The sequence below is a fragment of the Anas acuta genome, chromosome 3, assembly GCF_963932015.1.
Source record: "Anas acuta chromosome 3, bAnaAcu1.1, whole genome shotgun sequence".
Lineage (NCBI taxonomy): Eukaryota > Metazoa > Chordata > Aves > Anseriformes > Anatidae > Anas > Anas acuta.
This window is the reverse complement of record NC_088981.1, coordinates 93,474,558-93,497,808: the sequence shown is the minus strand read 5'-3', so window position 1 is coordinate 93,497,808 and position 23,251 is coordinate 93,474,558. Positions and strand designations below refer to the sequence as shown.

Sequence of the window (23,251 nt, the reverse complement as noted above, 5' to 3'; positions counted from 1 at the left end):
ACATTGCAAAGAAGTCATTTGATTTCACTTACAATTTAGTTAATTAATCTGCCTTTAAACCTGTGAATAAATATGTAAGTACTTAGAATTGTGACTACCTGATCTAGTTCAGACATCTAAGGTGACTATCTTGGAAGTAGTTTTGTGTGAATCCCATATTTATATATTAATATGAGCAATTCCAAATATTCTTCCCCCCAAAAAACAAACAAACAAACAGACAAAAAAAAAAAAAAACAAAAAACAAAAAACAACACAACATATTTTCAGTCTTGAATAATCATAAAGGAAGAAAAGGTAAAAAAGAAAGAAGAGGAACTTGGAAATTCAGCTGAAGAGATGTGGGGAGTATTTGTATCTTCTGCTGAAGATAGATGAATATGAACGTAGATGAATATTCATGTACAAACATAGAAATTATCAGACTATATTTTCTATAGGTCTCATATAATGTTTATATTTAAGTTTTGATGATATTTGGTAAATCTATTGATTTATAAAATTACAGTGAAGTTGCTCATGGTGCTTTGCAGTTTCACAACTCTCTTAAGATTCTGACAGATAGTACCAAATTCTTTTGCAAAAGTATTTACAGACAGAAAATATAATGCTATAATTTCAGTCACACTTTCACAGTAACTAGTAAAAAGCAGTAAGTAATTATTTGTTTCTAATAACACAAAATTTCTTTCAAAACAGGTGTTGCAGCAGATAGAATAGCAATTCATTCTGGTGGTGAGATCACAGACAACCTTTCTGTTCAGAACTTGATTTCTTGTGATACCAAGAATCAGCATGGATGTAATGGTGGAAGTATTGATGGTGCTTGGAGATATCTGAAAACACATGGGTAAATTTTTTATCTGTTTAGTTTATCTTAACTTGAAACAGTCACTTAATTTACATGTGTGATAATGATGATTTCTGACCTTTCAAGATAGAAACATTTATCTCTGTCTTAGGTCAGCTTACATAAGATTACCTTGTATCACCTCATCAGGACAATCACTTTTTCTGGTTTACACCTTCTTTAAAACACCTTATTGAAGCCCAGGAGCTATGAATCATTTCCAAAGAGATAAATGAAGACTATTTTGAATTAGAAAGATAGGAGCTCTTGCTGAGAAAACTCTTAAACCACCCATCTCCTCTTCAAGGCTCATTATATCTGGATGCTGTCATTAGTTATAATACTATGGAGTAAAAAGGTAACTTCTCTAACAGCAAGAAAAGCAATACAAGTTGTTTTTTTTTTTTTTTTTATGTCTAGGAAAATATCATAAATGCACTCAAAACTTCTATAGTTTTATCTATACTTCTATCAGAGATACAGGCTTTTCATGTTAAATGACCTTGAGAAAGCAACTGGTTGCATAAGACAATATCTTGAATATTTAAGTTTCAGAAGTTGTCTTTATATAAAACAAATTGTAATCATGCTATATCAAGATTGTTCCAGAATGTAACACCGTAGCAAGGACTGTACCTGAAACTTTCTTTCTTCAAGTTGGACTCAGCAAAATTAATAACCCTTAAACTCTGCGTGAACAGTTAGAAACTTTTTGAAGTGACATATAAAAATTTATAGAATTACAGGATGACTTAGGTTGGAATGAACTTCTGTAGGTCACCTAGTCCACTGTCCTGCTCATGACTAACTCTGAAATTAGATTAGCTTGCTCAGGGCCGTGTCCTCTGTCATGTCTTGAGTATCTCCAAGGATGGAGGTTCCACAGACTTTCCTGCAATATGTCTCTGTGTTTGATCATTCTTGCAGTAAAGAACTTTCTTCTTTTATCTAATTTGTATCTTTTTTAGTAAAATTTGTGATCAGTGCCTTTCAGCTTTTCACTGTACTTCGAGTCTTGTTCTGTCTCTTCTGTGGCCTCTCCTTATATAGTTGAAGGCAACACTTAGAATACCTTCTCCAGGCTGAACAAATTCAGCTCCCTCAGCTTCTCCTTGTATAGTATGCTTCAGCCCCTTAAGCACATTTGTGGTCCTTCACTGGACTTGACCAGCTTGTCGATGTCTTTACTGGGAATGCCATAAAAGAACACAGTACTCTAGATGTAACCTTACAAGTAACAGTTTGAGGCATATAACCACTTTTCACTATGTCTTGGCAATGTTCTTGCTTAGCAAGATCAAAATCAGTATTGTGTGCCCACCTTTATCAAGAGGGCCCACTGCTGACCTCGGTTTAGCTTATTGCCCATCAAGACCACAGATACTTTCCTGTAAAACTGCTTTCTACAGGGGTGGTGCCCTGACTGTACTGCTGCATGTGAAGTTCTGGCTCAGTGGTAGGATGTGGCTTCAGTCTTTGCTGAAACTTATGAGGTTTCTTTCAGCTCATTTCTCTAAACTGTCAATGCCCCTGTGAATGGCAGCCCTGCCCTACTTTCCAGCATACTGACCACTTACCACTAATTTGGCACCCTCCACAAGTTTACTGAGCATTCATTATGTCCCACTGTTAAGGCTTTTAATATAGATGACACAATGTTGACTCCTGAGGAATGTCACTAGTAAATAGCTACCAGTCACTTTAACAGTCAACCTTCTATCATGGCAGCCTAGTTCAGTTATTGAATTTGTAAGCAACTCATCCAGTCCCTCTCTCCAGTTCAGCTAGAAAACACTAAAAAGGTTGCTAAAGGCAAGGTAAATTACATCATCTGTTCTTCTTATTCTCCATGGAGCTAGCAATTTCATCTCACCATCTCATCATGGTGAGGCATGATTTGCTATGGCAAGTTTGTGCTGTCTGTTCCCAGTCAAGTCCTTGACCCTCATGTGCCTGGAAATGGCTTCTAGGAGGATTTGCAATAACCAGATGTTATATACTCTATAATTAAATTCAGCTGTTTCTCACATTGTAAAAGTTATTTTTTTTGTGTGCTTCCTGTTCCATACCATAATCTACTTCCCCTCACTTTCATACACTCTTACCCTTTATTCCATCTTTGATGTAGCTCATACCTGTAGACAGAGAGATCTCAGGTCTGCTGTCTGTCAACTTTTAATTTTACTTTAAAAACAAACAAATAAACCATGAAGAGATCAGGAGAATGTCAGACATGCTGCATCAGACGTCACAGTTGTCATGGTAGCATGGGGATCCAGATGAAGACCAAAGCACTGTCATTCACACAGACACTAAGAATACAAAGTGATCATTCTGCTTGTCTTCAAAATACATTAAACAGGTGAACTATTTTTGATCTGACAAGGATCTCAGGGCTTCAACATTAAACTAGTTTTGACTAGTTTTGAGTGGCAGGCCCTCTAGGTAAGTGATTACAGTGGGAAGTAATGGATTCCACCCTGGTAAAGGCCTCTTAGCACCTCATTTAGGCAAAGGTTTCATTCATGAATAAATTAAGTTTATAGCTTTATATTTAATTAACTCTTTTCTGTATCTATAAGAAAGAGCAGGCTCCTTTTAATATGTAGCTCATGCTCTTTACAGAGTAAATATAACTCTTTCTCAATGGACTGTTTGCTTGCCTACCATGTTAAGAATGGAAGCACAAGATTTGCTAGTGCAGATAAGATAAAAGATTCATTTTAATCAGTATTATCTCCACAACAGTTGGAGATAATTTTTAAAAGGAAAGCCCTAAAGAATGCAGGAATCCTCCAACCTTCTGGGTTTCTGCTCCCCCAACTGTTACCTCTGTATGGGCATAACCACCATGAACCCATAATAATAAGATTCTTCCCATACCAAGAAACTATTTTTTTTTTTTTCATCTGGAGCAGTGTGATTAGTGACACAAAGCACTCTTCAGAGGCAGTTTAGACATACCAGAGTTAATTTATTTCTATAAAGAAAGCAAGGCATGCTGAAGCTGTATGAGGCATTTTGCTATATACCCATCTGTATCTATACTCCAAATTTCAAACTATGTGTATTATTGCTCATTCATTCAAGACACCAGACTTGCAGCTTATTCACCCGATTTACCAGTCTTGCAGCTGACTGTCTGAATAAACAATTTGCAGGGCAGTTGTGGTGAGAACCATCAAGAACTTTTGAAGGCTATCTAGATCTCTAAGAAATTTCTGTAGTCCAAGATCATCTTCTTAGCCAGTTATCCAGATTTCTCAGCCCTGTGAAGCCAGTTCCTAAACATACAGCTTTGTTGCTCTCTTACAGAAGTTTGCCTGCCTCCCATGCTTACCCCCAGTTTTTGCTTCACCATCAAAGTACCAAACATGAAAATATCTCTACTTACCCATTTTTATAAACAATATTTCTAAATCCTGATTTTTGTTGCTCAAGTTCAGACAACATTTCAAATCCTCCTCCAACTGTTCTAGCCACAAATAAACAGCTTAATGTAAAGATCAAAAGAGTGAGGAGAGATGTTGGAAGAGCACAAGAATGGTTATGCTGGGTCTAAGCAAGGGTCCTTCTAGTCTAATTTTCAGTCTCTGACAGTGACCAAGAGCAAATAAAGTAAAAAAAAAAAGTAAAAAAAAAAATTACCTGGAAAAAACAAAACAAATCAAACAAAAAATTAATTCACTGATGTTGATGATTGAATCATTTTTATAGCTAAAACCCCACAACATTTTGCTTTTGACTATGAAAAATTGGAATTTTATGGGATAAATTCCAAAGCGTTTTTTGAATGAGCGCTGATAAATGGTGCTTGTTTCCTCACTCTTTCAGGTAACTTTTATTTTATGAGCCAGTATATTACAATCAATATTTTTTTTCATTATCTCCATAGCTTGCAATAGGCAGAAAACACATTGATTTTCTGTGTGGGCTTGTAAATTTTCACAGCAGGTGTTCAATGCTGTTTTAAAGCTTCTGGCTTTCTGATTTCTGAAGTATGCTTATCTCAGATTTTTGATAGATTTTCAGGAAAATATAGTGCTGGCTTAAACTATTGCCAGTGAAGTCAAAGGAAGACTTCCATAAAGTTCAGTGAGGAGAGCTTTCAGAAAGACTGAGCAAACAGTTAACAGTGAGATTTGCTGTAAGAGGAGCTGAATTACTGTCTAACTCTTTCCTCTCTCTGTCCTCCCCCATTAGTTAAAGAAGAAATCTAGTTATTAATAATTTTAGATGTCTCAATTACAAGCCATATTTTCAGAGGAATCAATTTGGTTTGGAAGGTTTTTTTTTTGTTTTGTTTTTTTTTGTTTTTTTGTTTTTAAAATCTGGTAATGGAAATTAAAGTTTACAGTCTTTATGAATCAGAAAGAAATATTTTACTTTCAGGAAGTAAATGGTTACACACTTGAATACAAATACTGCTTGTAATCAGGACTTGATCTGTTTCACAGCTTGGGCTACTAGCAGTTGCAGGGTTTGATTAATTTTTTTTATTATTATTATTGATATTATTGTATATTATACATGTATTGATGTTATTTTAATTAGGTTTGGCCAACTTGCTATTAACATAATCTAATATTTCAAAACTATGTCCTCAATTCTCAATTCAGATATATATGCAATAAAAAAGGAAATATTTTGATAAAGCTAAACACATAAACATGACTACATGAATTCACCAAGAATGTGTGAGAACACCACAGGCTTATGATGCTTCTCCACGGATGTTGCTTGGTCCTAGTACTAGTATTTATTTATATGCTTATGTATATGTGCACTTAAACCCATTAACATTTGTTTCTATTTTTCTTCTATGACTCTTATGGCAAGGACTTCTCTGATCCACTTCCCTTAAAGGTTTTTAGTGTTTAATCTTGTACTGATGTTTCAGGATGTACAAATAGATGTTTTGGCAAGGAGTTAAAGGCGATCTTTATGTTAAATTATGTTAATCATGATGGCAAAACCTATAGTTAGTGAAAGAATTCAAAAGTAACTGCTATTTCAGAATGAGTTATCAAGTCTGGATTACTACACAGATCCAGAATGCCAGTTCCAGATCCAGAACGCCAGTTAATCATTTGCTTCACTTCTGTTACCATAAATGTAAGACCCATCCATGCAGAATCTGTGACAACTCCAATGGGGCAATCAGACTGAAAGAAGGGGAAGAAGATCTACATCTCATGAGTGCACTTGTCCTCTGTTCTTTTCTGTGATGTTTCTAAGCACACCTGAGGGACAGGTGTCATACTTTTTCTTACACTGGGTTGCAGTCACTCCTGCTCTGCTTATGAGGGATTGTGCTCTAAGGGCTGTATTTATCCACCTTACCTGCTTTGCAGGCCTGACTCAGCAACAATGCTGTATTTCTCTTGGAATGCTATGATCAGTGGTGAGTAGAGTAATTACATATATAGATACATTATATAAACATTATAAAAATATGTATATGAAAACATACACATATATATAAAACAAAGTGTTATTTCTACACAGTGAAAGAAATAAAGTATAATACATTTTAAAACAAACAACAACATCCTACATACATGTGGCTTAAATACTTATCATTCCCCAGTTATCATTTTCCCCAGTTAAAATCTGGGGAATCAGATTATCTTCAGCTGTTTCAGAATGAATTAAAAGGACTTCCCAGTCCTAAACAATAACAGCCTGATTGCCCTTAGATGGGCAGTCCCCGCCTTTTTTTTTTTTTTTTTGTAGGCAGAGTTACTGCTTTCTGCAGCTTCTGAGTGTGTTGGTCTAGTTTGGGCAGAAACAATTTGCTAAACAAAAAGACACTCCTAAGGGTCAATTGCTCTGTAACCAAGACTTAATGGGAAAATGCCAGAGTAGCTGAAGCATGAGTGTGCTCTTCTTTTAAAATTCCTAATGACTAAGTAAATACAGGCAAATCTAATTATGCCTCAAACTGCATGGAAATGCACTTTATTCTTTTTCAGATTCAGTAAGTTCAGTATAATTGTTGAGCTACTAAAATATATATATTTTTCATAGGACTATGCATTTCAAAATATTCTGTTCCAGTGAGCTATTTTATTCTGTTCCTTAGAAGAGCCTTTCTGATATGCTTCCACGGCAACATGATAGAAGTGTGTATATTTTTTTAGAAACATATAGTGCTATAATGTAGAAAACCAAAAGGTCCCAAAATCTCATAAAAAATATAAAAAATATGGTAGATTCTGGATGCTTTTACTTAAATGTTTCATATTGTTAGTAAGTGTATTTTAAATATATGCTTTATTTGCTTCGCTTTATTTAAGTAAAAAGGATATCCAGTTAGTCAAACAGTCAAAATGGCTGAATCTATCAGGTTAAGCTACTTGAAAGAAAGAAATTTACTGTATGAAGAAGCAGTTCATTATAATTAAGGTTTTGATGTATTGCCAAGGTAAAGAATTAAAACCCCTCCTTACCTCTCCATGTAACTACCCCGTATTTTCATTACCAGTCTCCATTCTTGGATGCAATGAGGGTTCTTAACCCATTCTTCAAAGCTCCTTTGATTTAGCACTTTGGAGATTTTCACATCCAAAATTAGCATGGGTTTAAACCTCAGGTGATTTATTATAGCTCTTCGACAATCATTCCTCTGACAGCATCAGTGTTAAATACCTTTGAGTCTTTGAAGCCTGCACCTAGAGAAGTGTCATCCAGAGGATTTTTTTTTTTCAGTTCAAAGATTTGTCTTTAAGTCAGAACTATAAATTCCTCTCACAGATTTTCTATTGAACATTTCCTCCAACATTCTTGCAGTAAATGGATGTTTCTGATTTTGAAATCTTCATAACAATAGAAATTGTCCAATCATTACTAGACTTAATGTTTAAAAAACATAATCTTTCTAGAACATACAAGTTTATTTAAAACTGTTAAAAATGAGTCATTTTCTATAACTAAAATCTAAAACCTTGAAATCAAAACCATTAATGCAGATTCATAATAAGTGATATGTAAAAAATATCTGTTGTATGTGTGAGCAAAAACTTTCTCAGCATTTGAAAAATGTTTTGATATAGATACTTTTCTAAAAAGTAGATAATATGTGTTCAGGAACTGCAGAAAGCAGACACATACTGCTGTTATATCACAGCATGGTCTGTCATTTCAGTTTCCTCAAGAGGGTCCAGATGTCAATAATCAGAAACCTACAGAAGAAGCCCTGTGGCCTGATCCTCCCAGGATATTCACTGACCTTTTCTGAATACTGGATGCCACATGCTTACCAGTCATTTAAGTTTACCTCAGCAACCTGATCTAGTGGGTAGCATCCCTGCCCATGGAGAGGGGTTGAATTTAGATGATCTTTAAAGTCCCTTCCAAACCAAGCCATTCTCTGATTCTATGGTTTATGATTCTATACCTCTGTTTGGTTAGTGTTCACTTCCAGGCACAAGCCTATACTTTTCTGCTTCCTTGAATTTCTCTATCTTGAATTATACTTTCTGACTTCAGCCTGAGTTTAACCCTGTCAAGAACAATGTGATGGGAAAATGAAGATTACACATAAAGAAACCTTACTTAACCATACTCACATTGGCTTTATAAGCATAAAACATTATTGCAAAACAGTAAAATTATAAAATTGCAATAAGTCCCACCACTCTGATCCCTTCTGAGTTTCACATTTTCTCTGTCATTTTTCAGTACTTTAACCTGGGCAAAGTCCTTGCTGTCAGCAACACTCCAGAGAATTTTATTTTTCCCATGAATCGAGATAAGGCAACCCAGTTACCAACCCATAATCAAATGCTTTTCCTAATACTTCTCTACTGTCAGATTGTTCATTAACTTACTTAAGTTTAGTACTTAACACCTTCTCAGGTCATGTTCTCACTTGTACTTATCTCCCATGTATTTCAGGTAGTAACGTTCCCTTTTAAGGAGGTGCACTCACTCCAGAGATTTGTTGTATCTATCAATTAAGCTGTTAGTATTGCTTAACCACTAAGCATTGGACTTTTCTTTGAAGAACAAAAAAAATTTACTCATTTGCCAACAGACCAATTATTTTTACCCAAACCTTTAAAAATTTAATATAGGATTTTTTATGTCAACAAAAGTTCACAAGAAATATGAGCAAATATTCTCTTTATTTTGTGAGAAAAATGTAAGTTCCAAGACATTTTAGCTGAAAGAAACAAAAAGACCTATAGCTTCTCAGCAAAATTCCTGTAGAAAATGTAGATAAAACTAGAAAATGATTCATTTCCCTTAAAAGTTTTCTGCTGCTAATATGCACATTTCACAAGCTACTTTTGACAAATTGGTACTGTTGAAAACGTTGGTAATTTATTGATCTTATTCAGTGTGAGCCTTCATGCATTCTTAATGAGGTGAACGTGCTAGGTGACAAAGGGCAGTGCTGACACATTTTCTATCCTACCTCTATTTAGAGAAGGGTGGGGAGAGAACTACTGCAACTGAAACTTGATCATAAGCACCATACATACTAAATGAAGCAAACATCTTCCTGTTGAAACTGTCAGACATATTCATATGTTTGAAGAATAATTCTTTCTGTGAACTTACAGTAGCAAAATAATTAAAAACTTGAAATAAAACAAGTTTTAAAATACTCTTTTTATTTTATTTATTTTATTTTATTTTATTTTATTTTATTTTATTTTATTTTATTTTATTTTATTTTATTTTATTTTATTTTATTTTTAATTTTATATTATTTTTTAAACTGAACAGGGTTGTATCTTATGCTTGTTATCCATCATTTTGGAAGCATCACTTGGATCCACCAGGTGAAAATCACTGTTATGTGTCAAGTGAATATGGACAAAACTATACAAATGGTCCGTGCCCCAATGACTTAGAAAAATCCAATCGGCTATACCGCTGTGGCTCTCACTACAGGGTCTCCTCGAAAGTAAGTTCATACTGTGCACTTATCCTGTCATTTATGTTTTCTCCTTTGGGAAAAAATATCTGGCATGTGGAAATATGTTTGTTTTACTTGAAGAGGTATAGAGTGAGTTTTCATTTTTATTGCCTTTGTCTTTTCAGAATTGGTTTAAATTTCCTACTTTTTTTTTTGTTTGTTTGTTTTATGTTATCTCTTCAAAGAGATGTTGCTTTGTGGTCCTATAGGAATTAGGCAAGAAATTATGCAGCTGGAACTGTGTATTACGGAATCACAGAATTTCTAGGTTGGAAGAGACCTCAAGATCATCGAGTCCATTAGTGATTCTTAAACATGTTTCTGAAGGTCTTGCTCATTTGGTAAACCAAATATTCTGTAGCGGAAATACAAGTACAATGACGTTTTTATGTATCTTTATACATATGTATAAGAAGATAAATTAGTATGTGTTTTTTAAGTAATTTAACAGAATGTATTTTCTTTCCTTGCTTTCTCTGCTGTTGCTTCCCTCCCCTCAGGAAACTGATATAATGGAAGAAATCATGGACAAAGGTCCAGTGCAAGGTATGGTAAGTTTGAAAGATGTTAATATTGTTATTGAAATAATCAGTGTACAATGATCTTGTATCAAAGTATTAGAAATCATAAGTTACATTCCACAGTGAATAAAAGAGGCATATGCCTCTTCATGTAACTTTTGGTGTGTAAGGAGCCCTTCTGCAATGAAGGACTCAGGTTCTAGTGAAATAAAGAGACTTTAGCAGGGAGTGAGGGGAGGGAGAAGAGTTAGTTGTTTAGCTTGATTGGTTGCAGCCATGGATGATGCTGCTGTCATCTGGGAATTTGGAAAGGGCATTGTGCAAGATGTCCACCTCATGGATGGATGACCAGTGCAAAACAAGGGGACTTCTACATTTCTACTGACCTCAAATATATAATGAATTATCATAGCCTCCAATTCATTATTGAAATCTTCATTATTAGATATAATTAATTTCAGTGCATCATGGTGTTGAAGTTACTTCTTAAAGCTTGTTAAGTGGGCAGCTGCAATCTGAAGCTCAGCCTTAACAAGATCAATAGTATTAGTCTATGTTCTGCCCAACTTTGTTTGCTAAAGGGAAATGTTCTTTCCTATGCTGCATTTGGTGAACACGGTATTTCCATTGATTTTAAGAACATGCAAAAAATGGGATCCTGAAGATAAAATTTCAGATCACTCTCTAATATTGCATTCCTAATATATGTACACACAGTTTGCTAAATTAATCTGCCCATACTAAATATTCCACATAAAGTAATCTAGATTCAGCCATTTGATACGTTAAACCACTCAATAATTCATATGATTTTCATATGTCAGTGATTTTTCAGAGACAGTGTCTGTATGAGGTAAAGCTAATGTTGTACGTGGAAAATTAGATCTAAAGGAGAGTATATATCTGAGAGTGTCTATTGCTGAGTGAAATTGCTTTCCATATTTTCTTTTTGCTGTAATGAGAATCTTAACTGAGTCACAGTTATGATCTGGTAATTTGTCTTTTTTTTTTTTTTTTTTCTCTCAAAGCATCCTGCAAGTGTTCCTCAGCTTCTGAAAATTATTTTCCATTTTTCCTTCACCTGTCATTCTTCAAGAACTGACAAAGTGCTTATGGCTAATCTTATCTAATGTAATAAGCAATATTTAATAGCTGGAAAACATTTGAGAATCTTTCAAGATAATGATGTAGAAAGTGATCTTTTTTGATGATGAATATACTTCAATTTTTGTGCATATTTAACATTAAGAATAATATGTATATTTTCAGCAATTATGAAACCATAGACATAGAAAGGTAATTAAAAACTTTCTAATGCATCTTTCATGTTTGAATGACAATTTATTTCATCAAACATAATTGTTTTATTTGATGATGTGATCCAGGAACCGAGTGATTAGCAGTTTCAGGTACAAATGATGAAAAAGTTTTTAAAAAATCAGTATCCAAATAAACACAGTGAAGATTATTAATTCTTTGAAAACTTTCAAATGGGCATTTAAATACTACCCACAACATTTTTAATGGAAATGCTCTGAATAATTACATATGCTGACATAGGATAACATTCTCTTCTGTCACATTGGTCAGTCTCAACCAAAAGAAAAGTGAACACATTTTTGGTAATGCATAAAGTTTTCAACCCCAACAAGTATTGAAAACTTGTAATTTCAGCTATTGTTATTTTGAAAATAAAGGAGTATCTGATTTGCTGCCACAATAAAAAGATCTGGAGAAAGCACTAAGCTACATTAATGTACAGCGTTCCCCCCTTTTTTTTTTGTCTTCTGGTAGCAACCAATTTTTTGGGTTTGTATCTTCACATGTCTAAGACACATGGATTCTAATTTAAGAATTTTGTGCAGAGGTATCAATAGTAGAAAAAATCTTATAATCTGCTGTATTTATGCATGGACCTGACAGCTCAGCGTGATAGGTAGTTCATGCATAAGCTACAGTAAGATATTAAAAATTGCTGCCTCTTCTGATTCATTAATAATTAATCCATTCATTTTGGAAAATGAAAAAGTGTCTTTGATGTGGGACAGTACACTGCTGGTTGGTGTAGTGTGATCATCTCATCCCATCCAAGTCACAGTCCAGATCAGAACATTGTCACTGAGTAAATAAACATCTCAGTGCTTGACTATGAGTTATCAGCTCTGTCTATTCTGCACTTCATGTACCTAGTTCCCGATTAATTTGTAGGGTATGTATATATGAACAGATAAGTATATATACCTATACACATATCTGCACACACACACACCATATGTGTAGATTTAATACATAATCAGACAAAATTCTTTCATGTAGACTAAATTATTCTGGAAACACACTTCAGAAATTTCTATTTCATTTCAGTGAAATTAATTTAGGTACGATGTTTCTTCAAAGAGCCAAGAACATGCTTTTGATTTAGAGGTACTCTACAGAGTAAGTTGTTTCCTGAAATTGAACATATAGATCTTGATATAGTGGTACAGGAACATCCAGAGGAATTAAACTCCTAGATCTATACACTAGTGAGCCTGGGGGCAGAGGGAAGGAATAAACCATGATAGAAAACTCTAGTGGACTCCTGACCTTGCAACTAGAAAGCAAGAGTAAAGCTTGTGCTATTTTCCCCTTGGTCTTTTGCTGTCAGTATCTGTGAACTCTGGTTCTGCAGACAGCTCTGGAAGAAGCTGTAGCATTAAGTTAATTTAATTTATTTGTTTATTCTTACTTAACTGATATAATTCTCCCCAAGACTTGCCACTTAGAATCATGGTTTCTAATTCACTGTGTGTTGCTATCTGCATACATTTTGGATGTGAGTGGATTAACTAACAATGAATATTTTCAGCCAAGTTTACTGGGTAGGTGGGTTTGTCATGTTTTGAGATGCTTTTTGCCTTCCCATCTTCTTCCCCCCTAAAATTTGTGAAAGTATTTTGTTTTCAGTCAATTTGATAGAGGCCAAGAGGTCATAAAGACAGTTCATTTCCTTCAAGTTTATTCAGGTAGGGGAAAATAATTTGAAAACATTGCAGATGAAAAAACTGCAGCATGAGTTTGACTTACTGTGTGATTCAGATCTATACCAGACACATATGTTATAAATGCTCCAACCACATTCAAATCATCAATGAAACTCGTACTTTATTGAAATCCCAAGGCTCAAGACTCAAGAAATGGGGTTTCTTTAATTCTCATGTTCAAAGCTGTGTGGCAGTCTGTGTGTTAAAATCATAAAGTAAATGTAGGCTGGAGTTAAGCTTGTATTTATGCTTCTGATTAAGTAATGTAAGTCTGGAAAATATTTTCTTGTCTCTGGATCTTGTAACCCACCAAGTAACAAAGCAAACGGTACTGTGGCAGAACAAACTAGAAAAGAAGCCAAAATAATTTCCTTAAAAATTAAATAACTGACATTCCTCTGAAATAATGAATAGATATAAAATTCAAATTGTAATATTCATTCTCTTGCACAGAATTTCCAGTTCATCAGCTCTTTGGCCTTATGTTGTTATTGACACGCGGTTTTCTGCTCCACTTTTTTTTATTTTTTTTCTACTGAAAGTCAGCATGATTATAGATATAGAAAATCCATTTTTCCAAAAGGAAATTCCAATGTACTTCATGAACTCTATATGAGGTTCAGAAAAAGCCATACAAATCGACACTGCCATATTTCACAGGATGTTGTATACATGGATAAACATCGACTGTTAAATACTTTTCTTGACTACACAGATGCTTGTCAGAACTGAGGATTTTATGCATGAACCTTGAGGAGATTTGTCTTATTGGACTGGATTTGAATGGAATTGACAAAATTTGTGTAAGGCTACAAGAGGAGATATTTCTTCTTACTGTATTGGAATAAGTCCATGATAAGGAGTTCCCATGACAGGGAAAGCCAAGTAATTTGACAAGAGACCTTTGAGAGACAGGTGCTGCGATATTTTTACTAATTTACTCATAGGAGGGAACTTCTGAGCAATTAGTAATTACTCTAATTACAAAGTACATTTATACAGTCTGACACACACACACACACAAGATCTCACTGATAAAATCCAAGGAGCAAACTACAGTACAAGCAATATTTACTGACTGCTATTTTTCCTATTGTTTTTATTTTAGCTATAATGAAAGTGTATGAAGATTTTTTCCTTTACAAAGAAGGGATCTACAGACACTCCTACAAAGCAGGTTCCAAATGGAAAACACATTCAGTCAAACTACTTGGGTGAGTAAAACATATTATTTTACCATTTTCTCTGCTAGTCATGAACTTAGTAAAACATTATTTCCCAGTTTGGAACCCAATGGCTTCATTGTCAGAGGTGTAACACTGTTACCTTCCAATATTGCTTCATTGTTGCTTCATTGAAGCTTATTGTTGCTTCATTTTTCAATATCTGAGAATTTTAGAAATTATTGGGAAAAGCTATAGACCTATGACTTTGTAATCCACTCCAACATTTACTCTAAGACTATAAAACAGTGGTTTATAGAACAAAATGTTTTGGTGAGTGCTCACATATCTTCCATGTACACAGCAAGTTAAAAACAAAATGAAAATGATTAAAATGAAGCATGTCACCAAGCAGAACGCAAAGTGAAAGATAAAAATTGTCAGTGGCCTCCTAAGTAACAAGCACAGGTGTGCTTACACAGCAGTCTGGGCTCTCTGTACCCATACAGAAATAAGCTGCTGTTGAGGTGCTGGTTATTTTATCTGGGATGCACAAGAAATATACACCTAGGTCTGAAACTGCTGAAGAAGACTATGAATCCACCAGATATAGAATAGAAGAATATGATCCACCAGTGGATCTTCCCTCAAATGTTGAACAGTGCCACTATATTGAGATGACAAGTATCTAACAATGTGCATGCACATGAATTACAGAAGACACCTCAGGCCTCTTTTCTCTGACATGGAGGGAATATACAAGGATGCACTTATTAAATCACTGAGTGAATAGTTACACAGAAAAATGACTAGAGATAAGCCTCAAACAAATATGTTGTAGGTGATTTAGAATATCAAAAAAATAATTATTCAGGACCGTGCTAAGAAGATTGCTGAGACTATCTTTAACATGTAGTTCAAGAAAATAACTGCATTTTGTACCTGTGATCTTAGTGAAGATACCTTTGCAAAGGACAAGGAAATGCTTATGGTTGTGGAAAATGCTGTCTAGGAATTATGAGTGTGCCTGCAGGGAAACAGCAGCAGGGAAAAGCAGCAGGCTTATACAGGATCAGCCTTGAGCCTATACAGTTGCAAAAAGTATTGACTCAGACGAATAGAGGAAAAGCTCCTGAAGTGAATGTTATGAAGCAAGGAAAGTGAGAAATTGACATGGACTATGGAACAGAAGACTGCATTAGGAAAAGATGTTTAAAAATGAAAGCCCATATATGTTGGTTTATGTATATGTATTTAATGTATATCTGAAAGATAAAGAAAAAGTAATAAAATTAAACTATAAAATTTACACTACAGTTTGAATACCTCAGATGAGCTGCTATGGAACTGTGGGTGCAGATTCTGGGAGTCCTACACTTGGTGAAAATGTAGGGTGGTAACAACTTTTCCCTCAGGAATATATGCTGAGCAATTTACATAGGGGAGCGATTAGACAAGGCTGGCACAGGGGGAAAATGTGATGGCTGAGAAGGGAGAAAGAAGGCTGTTAATGTGCTGAAGTGGCTGTTGAATTAAATGGGAACTGATAGACTGTGCATAGGAAAGATAACCCTTAGGTAAGGAACCATTTATAAGCAAAACAATGAAAGCCTTGACTTAGACCAGCAGCTGCCTAGAGATGATCATGTTGACTGGTTAGTGCAAAACACTGAGTAGGAGGAAAGGCAAGTGGTCTAATATGCCAAAGGACACAAGCAAGAAAGTGAAGGAAAAAGAAGAAAAGTGAAGGCAAAGAAACCTCAGGCTGTTAGGAGGATTTACTCACTTATTTTCACTGAAAATTGCTGAAGTATCCAATGGATCCTATATAAAGAATTACCCATCCTTTCTAACATACAAGGGTTCTGACTGTTGAGATTATACGACATAAATATTTGCAGAAGTGTTTAAGTGTAAAATTGGATCCAGGTTTGACAAGTTGGAGGCTGTTAGATCCCAAGACCAGGTGTGCTTAAATTTCTAGCAATGATAAATTCAGTGATAAAGTGTGACTCTGCACTGTGAAGTATAAAGCAGCTTTGAAAAGACTTACATGTCTTCAGGATAAAACTGTCATTTTTTCATATCATTGAATAGTTTGAACTAATTTGAATGTAAAATATATGGCCCAGATATAAGCTCTTTGCCATCCATTGCTTGTTTTTATCTTTTGTTTTGTTTTGTTTTGTTGTTGATTTTTTTTTCAAAGGACAATGCAAAATCCTTAGCCTAAATAAAAACTCATGAGAATCTCATTAAAGTTGGACATGAAACAAAAATATTGATGATGGTTTTTATTCTGCTTCGCAGAAATAATCTCTAGAGAAAGAAAAGGGGGTAGAGATGATGACGTATTGTAAAAAAGCGTAGTTTCGTACAGGCTGATATTTATTGTAATCTGATTTTTCAGATTTATTTTTCATTTATTATTCCTTTTGTACAAGAGAGTCAATATTTGTAAAAGGCAGCTATAATAATGATTGACCATATTGAACTGATATTTGCAATATCTAAGAAACATTTTTGAAAATGCCATAAGCTGCTCATGCATTCAACTACATATAAGGTGATGGAGATAAAATGGAAATAAATTTTAGTGAAGCTTTCTAGAGCTATTTTTAACAAAAACAGATTTGCACATATAAATTATCTAACTGATCACTGAATCATATAAATTGTGAATTCATTGACTGAATTTCACTGTAGTGCAGTTTGAAATTGTTAGCTATTTTATATCATTTTAAGGCTTCTGTTTCATAAAACCAGCTCTGATAGAACAATGAATCTTTCTCTATGAGGCAGTGTGTAACCTCAGGCTCAAGGAGAGAATGGGAAAACAACTGCATGGAAGCATAAGAGCAAAACATGGAGCATCCAGGTGGAGGCAGTTGAAGGTAGCAGACAGTTTGGGTTAGAACATGGTCTCTGTGGACAGTAAAACAGGGCTTTCAGCGGTCAGGAGGCAGGACTGGCCTGCTGACATTTTGAGAGAGTAGTTTCTATGTCTTGTCTGCAGAGGCAGGGAGGTAAGCAGAAAAAGTGAATAATGGAGACTGGGATTCATAAAAGCTAAGTTTTGATGTGTAAAATTTAGATGCCATATCTCTGCTAGGCAGTCATGGTTCTCTTTATCACCCATGGCTGTTGATCTGCTCTTTCCTACCTATCTGTCTTTAAGTGAATCAAATTGCTTTGTTGGATCCCATTTCTTTTTGTTGACTATAAAAGAACCCCTGAGGATAATGTCAGACTTGCAGAGCTGCATTAAAATGTCTAGGCTAGACTAGATGAATCCCACTTGCACAGGTATTATAAAGTAGCTTAAACAACAAATTAACTGACTGGGGCATTATATTTATAGTAAGATAGTATCTACAAGATGTCTTGCATATATATGTTTGCATATATGTACACAAACACACGGATTTATGTGTATATACAGATATATTTACAACTCAAATACACCATAATGAGAATGAGCTAAAGCTAAACATGTACACTTTATCCCAAGTATCAAAAAAACAGACTAAATTCCTATGAAAGAGGAACTTGGTTGCTGATTTACCTACCAGATTTAGACTTTGAGTTGCCAAACATGTCAAGTCTATTCTATAGCAGATTCTTTATAAAACTGATCCACCTTTTCTTCCACCTTATTTTTTTTTCTAGTTTTCTACTCCTCTGGCTTTCTTAATTCCATTCAGGAAAAGATGACAGAAGAGAAAAGGAATGTTTATAGGGATAAAAAAGAGTGAGAGTGAGGATATGGTGGATAGGGCGTAAAGATGTCAAAGTCTATAACTATAGAGGAAGTATGTTGGTTTAAGTAGCTATGCCTCTAGATCAAATATATATATATATTATATATATATATTTTAAAAGATAGGCATAACATAGTAAAGAATCTATCACTAATTTATGAAACCTGCTCAGACAAATTCTCCCTCAGCCTTATTCCTCTGCATCAGTTCAGCATCAGGGCCAGGCTACAATATCTGATCTGTCCACACAAAGAACTGCATCTGCTGCTCCCCTGACACGGAAAAATTCAGAAAGGCCTTAAAAAAGGCCAAGTCTTTGGCTACAATCAAATCTATGAACTGTCACCTTAAAGATTGGAGCAAGAATAATTTTATTAAAAGCCTTAGATACTGATTCATGAAAAAGATAGATTTTCAGATATGTAGAAGATACTCAGAATGACAAAAGACTTTCATAAGAGGACACCAAGAGATGTACATTAATAGGAAACAAATATCCCTTCTATTTTTCTCAGTGATTCACTGTAAGCTTTAAATTCAATAATGCACCAGACTAAATGGCATTGGAACAACTATGCCCTGAAAAAAGTATGGGCTGAATTCATTGCTTCTTTACACAGAGGCACACTAATTGAGATAAAATTGACACGTGAGGCAAAAACCTCTGTTTTAGCATTGAGGGGCTAGTCAGACAGAGCAACAGCACTTTAACATTTAATACACAATTAAATGACTCATCTGTGTGAAGTCCAAAGGCTTAAAAAAGATGCCCATGACTGCTGTTATTGACACTCCAATTTTTGGCTTTACAGACATTGTGATATGAGAAACAAGTTCATTTTCTTTAATTTAATTCTCTTTATTTTAGACAATCAATATCAGATACCACAGTTTAAAAAACTGAACAGCAACACACAAAAATATTTTACAGCAAAGATAAATACATTACAAGATCACAGGGAAAAGACACAATGTTTGGCAATTCATGCTGTTAAATCCATGAAACTGTTTCCTATATAATTTTTTATGACAGATTTGTGGGAATGAATTAACTACTGATTCACTCATCTCTCATGCTAAAATGTCCAGGCAAAACCATAGGTTCAAATTCCAGTAGCCATTTTCTGAAAAAAATTGTCTGGCAGAGAACACTAGTCAGTGACTCTGACCTTAAAAATCAAAGATTTAAGAAAAAAATTTTTCTTTAATTCAGGAGATTAAAATCCTAGTCTTCAAGAAGGTACTGTGTTTTTGTGTACCTGCGGGTATACAAGAATAGGACATGACCTACCATAGTTATGAGTTTTTTTTCTATGGCCTGTTATTATCATGACAGTTATACGACCAGGTCCAGGGAAGAAGTGAGATAAAAAGTTTCAGAATGCAAGTGCTTGTGGCCTGCTCTGTTTTTATCTGTAGAAGAAGTTACTCTGACCCTCATATGAAAGCAGAACTTTTCTATTAATATAAACCAAGTCAAGATGAGAGGACTGAGTAATCTTTGCATCGTCTTCCTCAGTATATGTAGTCTGTGGGAAGACAGTCATTGTGCAAAGATTTTTTTTTTATTATTATTATTTTTTACCAGTGTGGTGACATTAAAATAACATTGCCTACATGGAAAACAGTATTAGGTGGACAAATGAGTCCATTTTATTAGCATTGGCTGGGGTCAGCACTTAGGAGAGATGTGTCTTCAGGAGTTATCCCTCTCGATTGCAGAGTGGTTTTTCCCTAATTCGAAGTCTCAGTTAACATAAATTGAATGGGATGAATTTGGACTACACCAAGTCATATTTGATCACCAGCTACTTTGGGGGGAATGGAAAGAGTCAGAAATATCTCATTAAACTTATAACAATAGAAATCATGTGATTTATATTGTATTGGAAGTTATAAAAGGTTTTCTAGTTTACCATTTGACCTGAAGATCTCTGTGAATGTAGAAATGACAATATTCAAAATTAAAAAAAAAAAAGAAAAAGAGGAGAATTAAGAAAAAGTAACAATATGAGTCTTCACTTACAATTTGTTTGTAACTTTAAAAACAGAATACATGCAATGTTTCCTTCATACTTCTTTTGAGTATGCTGTTTTTAAAGACTTACGTCTGTGCTTCATCTTATTCAAAGAAATGTGACATGATCTTCAATGTGCACACACTCTTAAGAAAGCCAGGGAAAAACAATGTCAAAAAGTGAAAAAAGCAAACAGCAACAGAGATAAATCTTGACATTATTCCTGCAAACTTTGTCACTGACTTCAGTGAATCTAGAATTCAACCTACAAACTGTATAACTTGGAAACTGCAACTGTGAATTAAAGCTAGTAGAAAAAGAACTACAGAGTGATATAAAATAACATTTTACTGTTTGTGTATTTTTGATCATAAGTTGGGGATTGTAAGTATGTAAGAAGAATCTGTTCTAGATATACGTTGTTGGATGGGAGAAATTATAAAGATGATGCAGAATGCAGATTACTAGAGCATCTGTGTTCAGTAAACAGTTTAACTCCTAGGTTAATGCAAAACATTGACCTCCAAATCCACTGCATGAATCTTGAGTTTGAGATTTTAGCTCACATTTGTCTCATTTTCCTTCACTCTTATGGCCTTATTTCTTTTTTAATTGATAACTTCACTCTTAAGGAGTCAGTTAGTATACATGTATGTTTCAGAATGCTCTCCAGATCTCTTCGCTCCATTTTCCTGTTAACAGCATTTTACTTACCAAGCATAATTTAAGCACACTAGGATGTAGTTCTCCTCTGTTCTCCTACAAAACTGACTACACCTCCATTTTAAAGCAAATGATGATAGCTCTTCTTGTTTTGTTACGTTATACTTGTAGTTTTGTACCATATTCAGTATTTAACTATGAGCTGCTTCATTTTCCCTGAAACTTGCTTTATTCCTCCTGAGTTTCATGAGGTCCATCTACATTGTGTTAATTCAGACTCTTGAAAAAGAAACTAAAGAATATTTAAACAAAACCAATTTCCATGCTTTGAAAAACTCTCCATATTCTAGTTTTTTTTTTTTTTTTTTTTTTTTTTAACTTCACACGTTGTGCATTCAGAGCCTACTTCTACTGTATTAATATAAAGGGAAAATTACTACTGAAGAAGACAACCTCAGAATTGGACAAAAAAAATTAAGACCCTTTTATGGAAGAATGCACGTGCTTATGCTTTTATCTAAAGGAGTGCAAGAATTGTGTTTTCAAAGCAAGTTGGAATTGATTTCCCTTGAGAAGTATTTTGCTTATTTTTTTTTCTCCCGAAGGGGACTGAATACAGGTTGGTGAAATTACTTCTTTTTATTCAAGGTTATTTTCAGTTGAAGATCATGAACGTTTTGTTTGGCAAAACTAAGTACTACATTTCTAACAGAATAGATTTGTCACAGAAAATAAAACTCCATTTTTATGCAATTTTCTATAACTAATAAGCAGCCCTTCTCCTTAATGATTCCTTAAAATCGTTTCTTGTTCTTCTTAATAAAAATGGAAATTCTGTAGAGGGTAATGTTGAAAGCTTTTCCAAAAAATACCAAAGGTTGGGACATCAGTGGTCTAAAGCTTTGTTAAAAATAAGCCTAATAGATTCCTTGTCTCTGTGAGTAATGAGGTCCAGCATTTGTTTGCATTTGAAATGTCATTCATTTAAAGTAAATATCAAGATGGAATAATCACAAAAGCAAGAGACAAAAAAGTGCCGTTAGATTATTTTGGTCATTTTCCAGAAAATGTAATATTGTTCTCTATAGGATTTTGTCCAAGAATCTGTCAAGTCACTTTTAAAAGTCTCTGTCATTTCCTCTTGGGAACAATTCCCCTGGGATTTAAATTACTTCATTATCAGAAGATTTTTCTTTGGTGTTTTATTTCCTTGATTTCTTCCCACTCTTCTATCCATAAACTAATATATGACATTGAATTCTCTCTTTCTCCTTGACTTTGAGGCCTTTGCACATCTAGGCTGTTAAATAGTGAATATATATTTTTATTTATTCTTTTATAAGTTCCTCAAATAGAATCATAGAAACATAGAATATCTTGAGTTCGAAGGGACCCACAAGTATCATCAACTCCAAATCCTGTCTCCACACAAAGGAACACCAAAAAGCTGACCATTTGACTGAGAGCATTGTCCAAACACTCCTTGAACTCTGGCAGTCTCAGTGCCCTGCCCACTTCCCTAGGAAGCCTGTCCCAGTGCCCAACCACCCTCTCAGTGAAGAACCTTTCCCTAACACCCAGCCTGACCCTGCCCTGTCCCAGCTCCATGCTGTTCCCTCGGGTCCTGTAGCTGTCCCCAGAGAGCAGATCTTAGCGCCTACCCCTCTACTCCCCTTGTGAGCTGCAGGCCGCCATGAGGCCTCCCCTCAGCCTGCTCTGCTCAGGGCTGAACAAACCAAGGGACCTCAGCTGCTGCCCATACAGCCCTCTCACTTCACCATCTTTGTTCCCATCCTTTGGACACTCTCTTTAATACTTTTAAGTCCTTCTTATACTGTGGTGCCCGAAACTGCACGCAGTGCACAAGTTGAGGCTGAACTAGTCTGGAGTAGTGGGGGATACCTGTTAACTCTTATTTATTCCCAGCAGTGTCTTCTCAGATTTAGTGTAGTGCTCCTGTCATACACTGTAAAATTCTTCACTGAAAACATGCATGGTCTCACTTACATTTAATCCCAGCTTCTTACATTTTCTTTCTAATGTTATTAACATACCTAAAGCAGACTCATGTCTAATTTGCTGCTCACTATCATTAACATTTTCCCACCAGCTTCCAAGGCCTTGGCTTCCCTGGAGATATTGGAAAAGTCTGATTATTCAGCTAGGTCAGAATGTCATTAGCAAGGAACATGTAGTTTGGATAGGTGTACTTTAGGAAAAAATGATAGTGAATATATTGGCAGATCTACAGGATCTCAGGAATAAGCTGTCAGAAAAAAGAACTGTAGAGAGAGAAGATATAATACTGTCTGTATTAGACAAA

The 23,251-nt window shown here is 34.9% G+C and overlaps 1 protein-coding gene across 4 annotated transcripts in view; it reads left to right on the top strand.

The window, feature by feature from the left end:
- TINAG (tubulointerstitial nephritis antigen) overlaps positions 1-23,251 on the top strand; it is a 62,010-nt gene that overhangs the window by 13,372 nt on the left and 25,387 nt on the right. For 3 of the 4 annotated variants that reach the window (XM_068678381.1, XM_068678383.1, XM_068678382.1), the window contains exons 6-9: positions 700-850; positions 9,587-9,767; positions 10,280-10,325; positions 14,432-14,537. In XM_068678381.1, the coding sequence (XP_068534482.1) occupies positions 700-850; positions 9,587-9,767; positions 10,280-10,325; positions 14,432-14,537 (484 nt within the window). Of the gene's footprint in view, positions 1-699; positions 851-9,586; positions 9,768-10,279; positions 10,326-14,431; positions 14,538-20,298; positions 20,348-23,251 lie in introns of those variants that run through there. The other variant, XM_068678384.1, reaches the window with a different exon arrangement.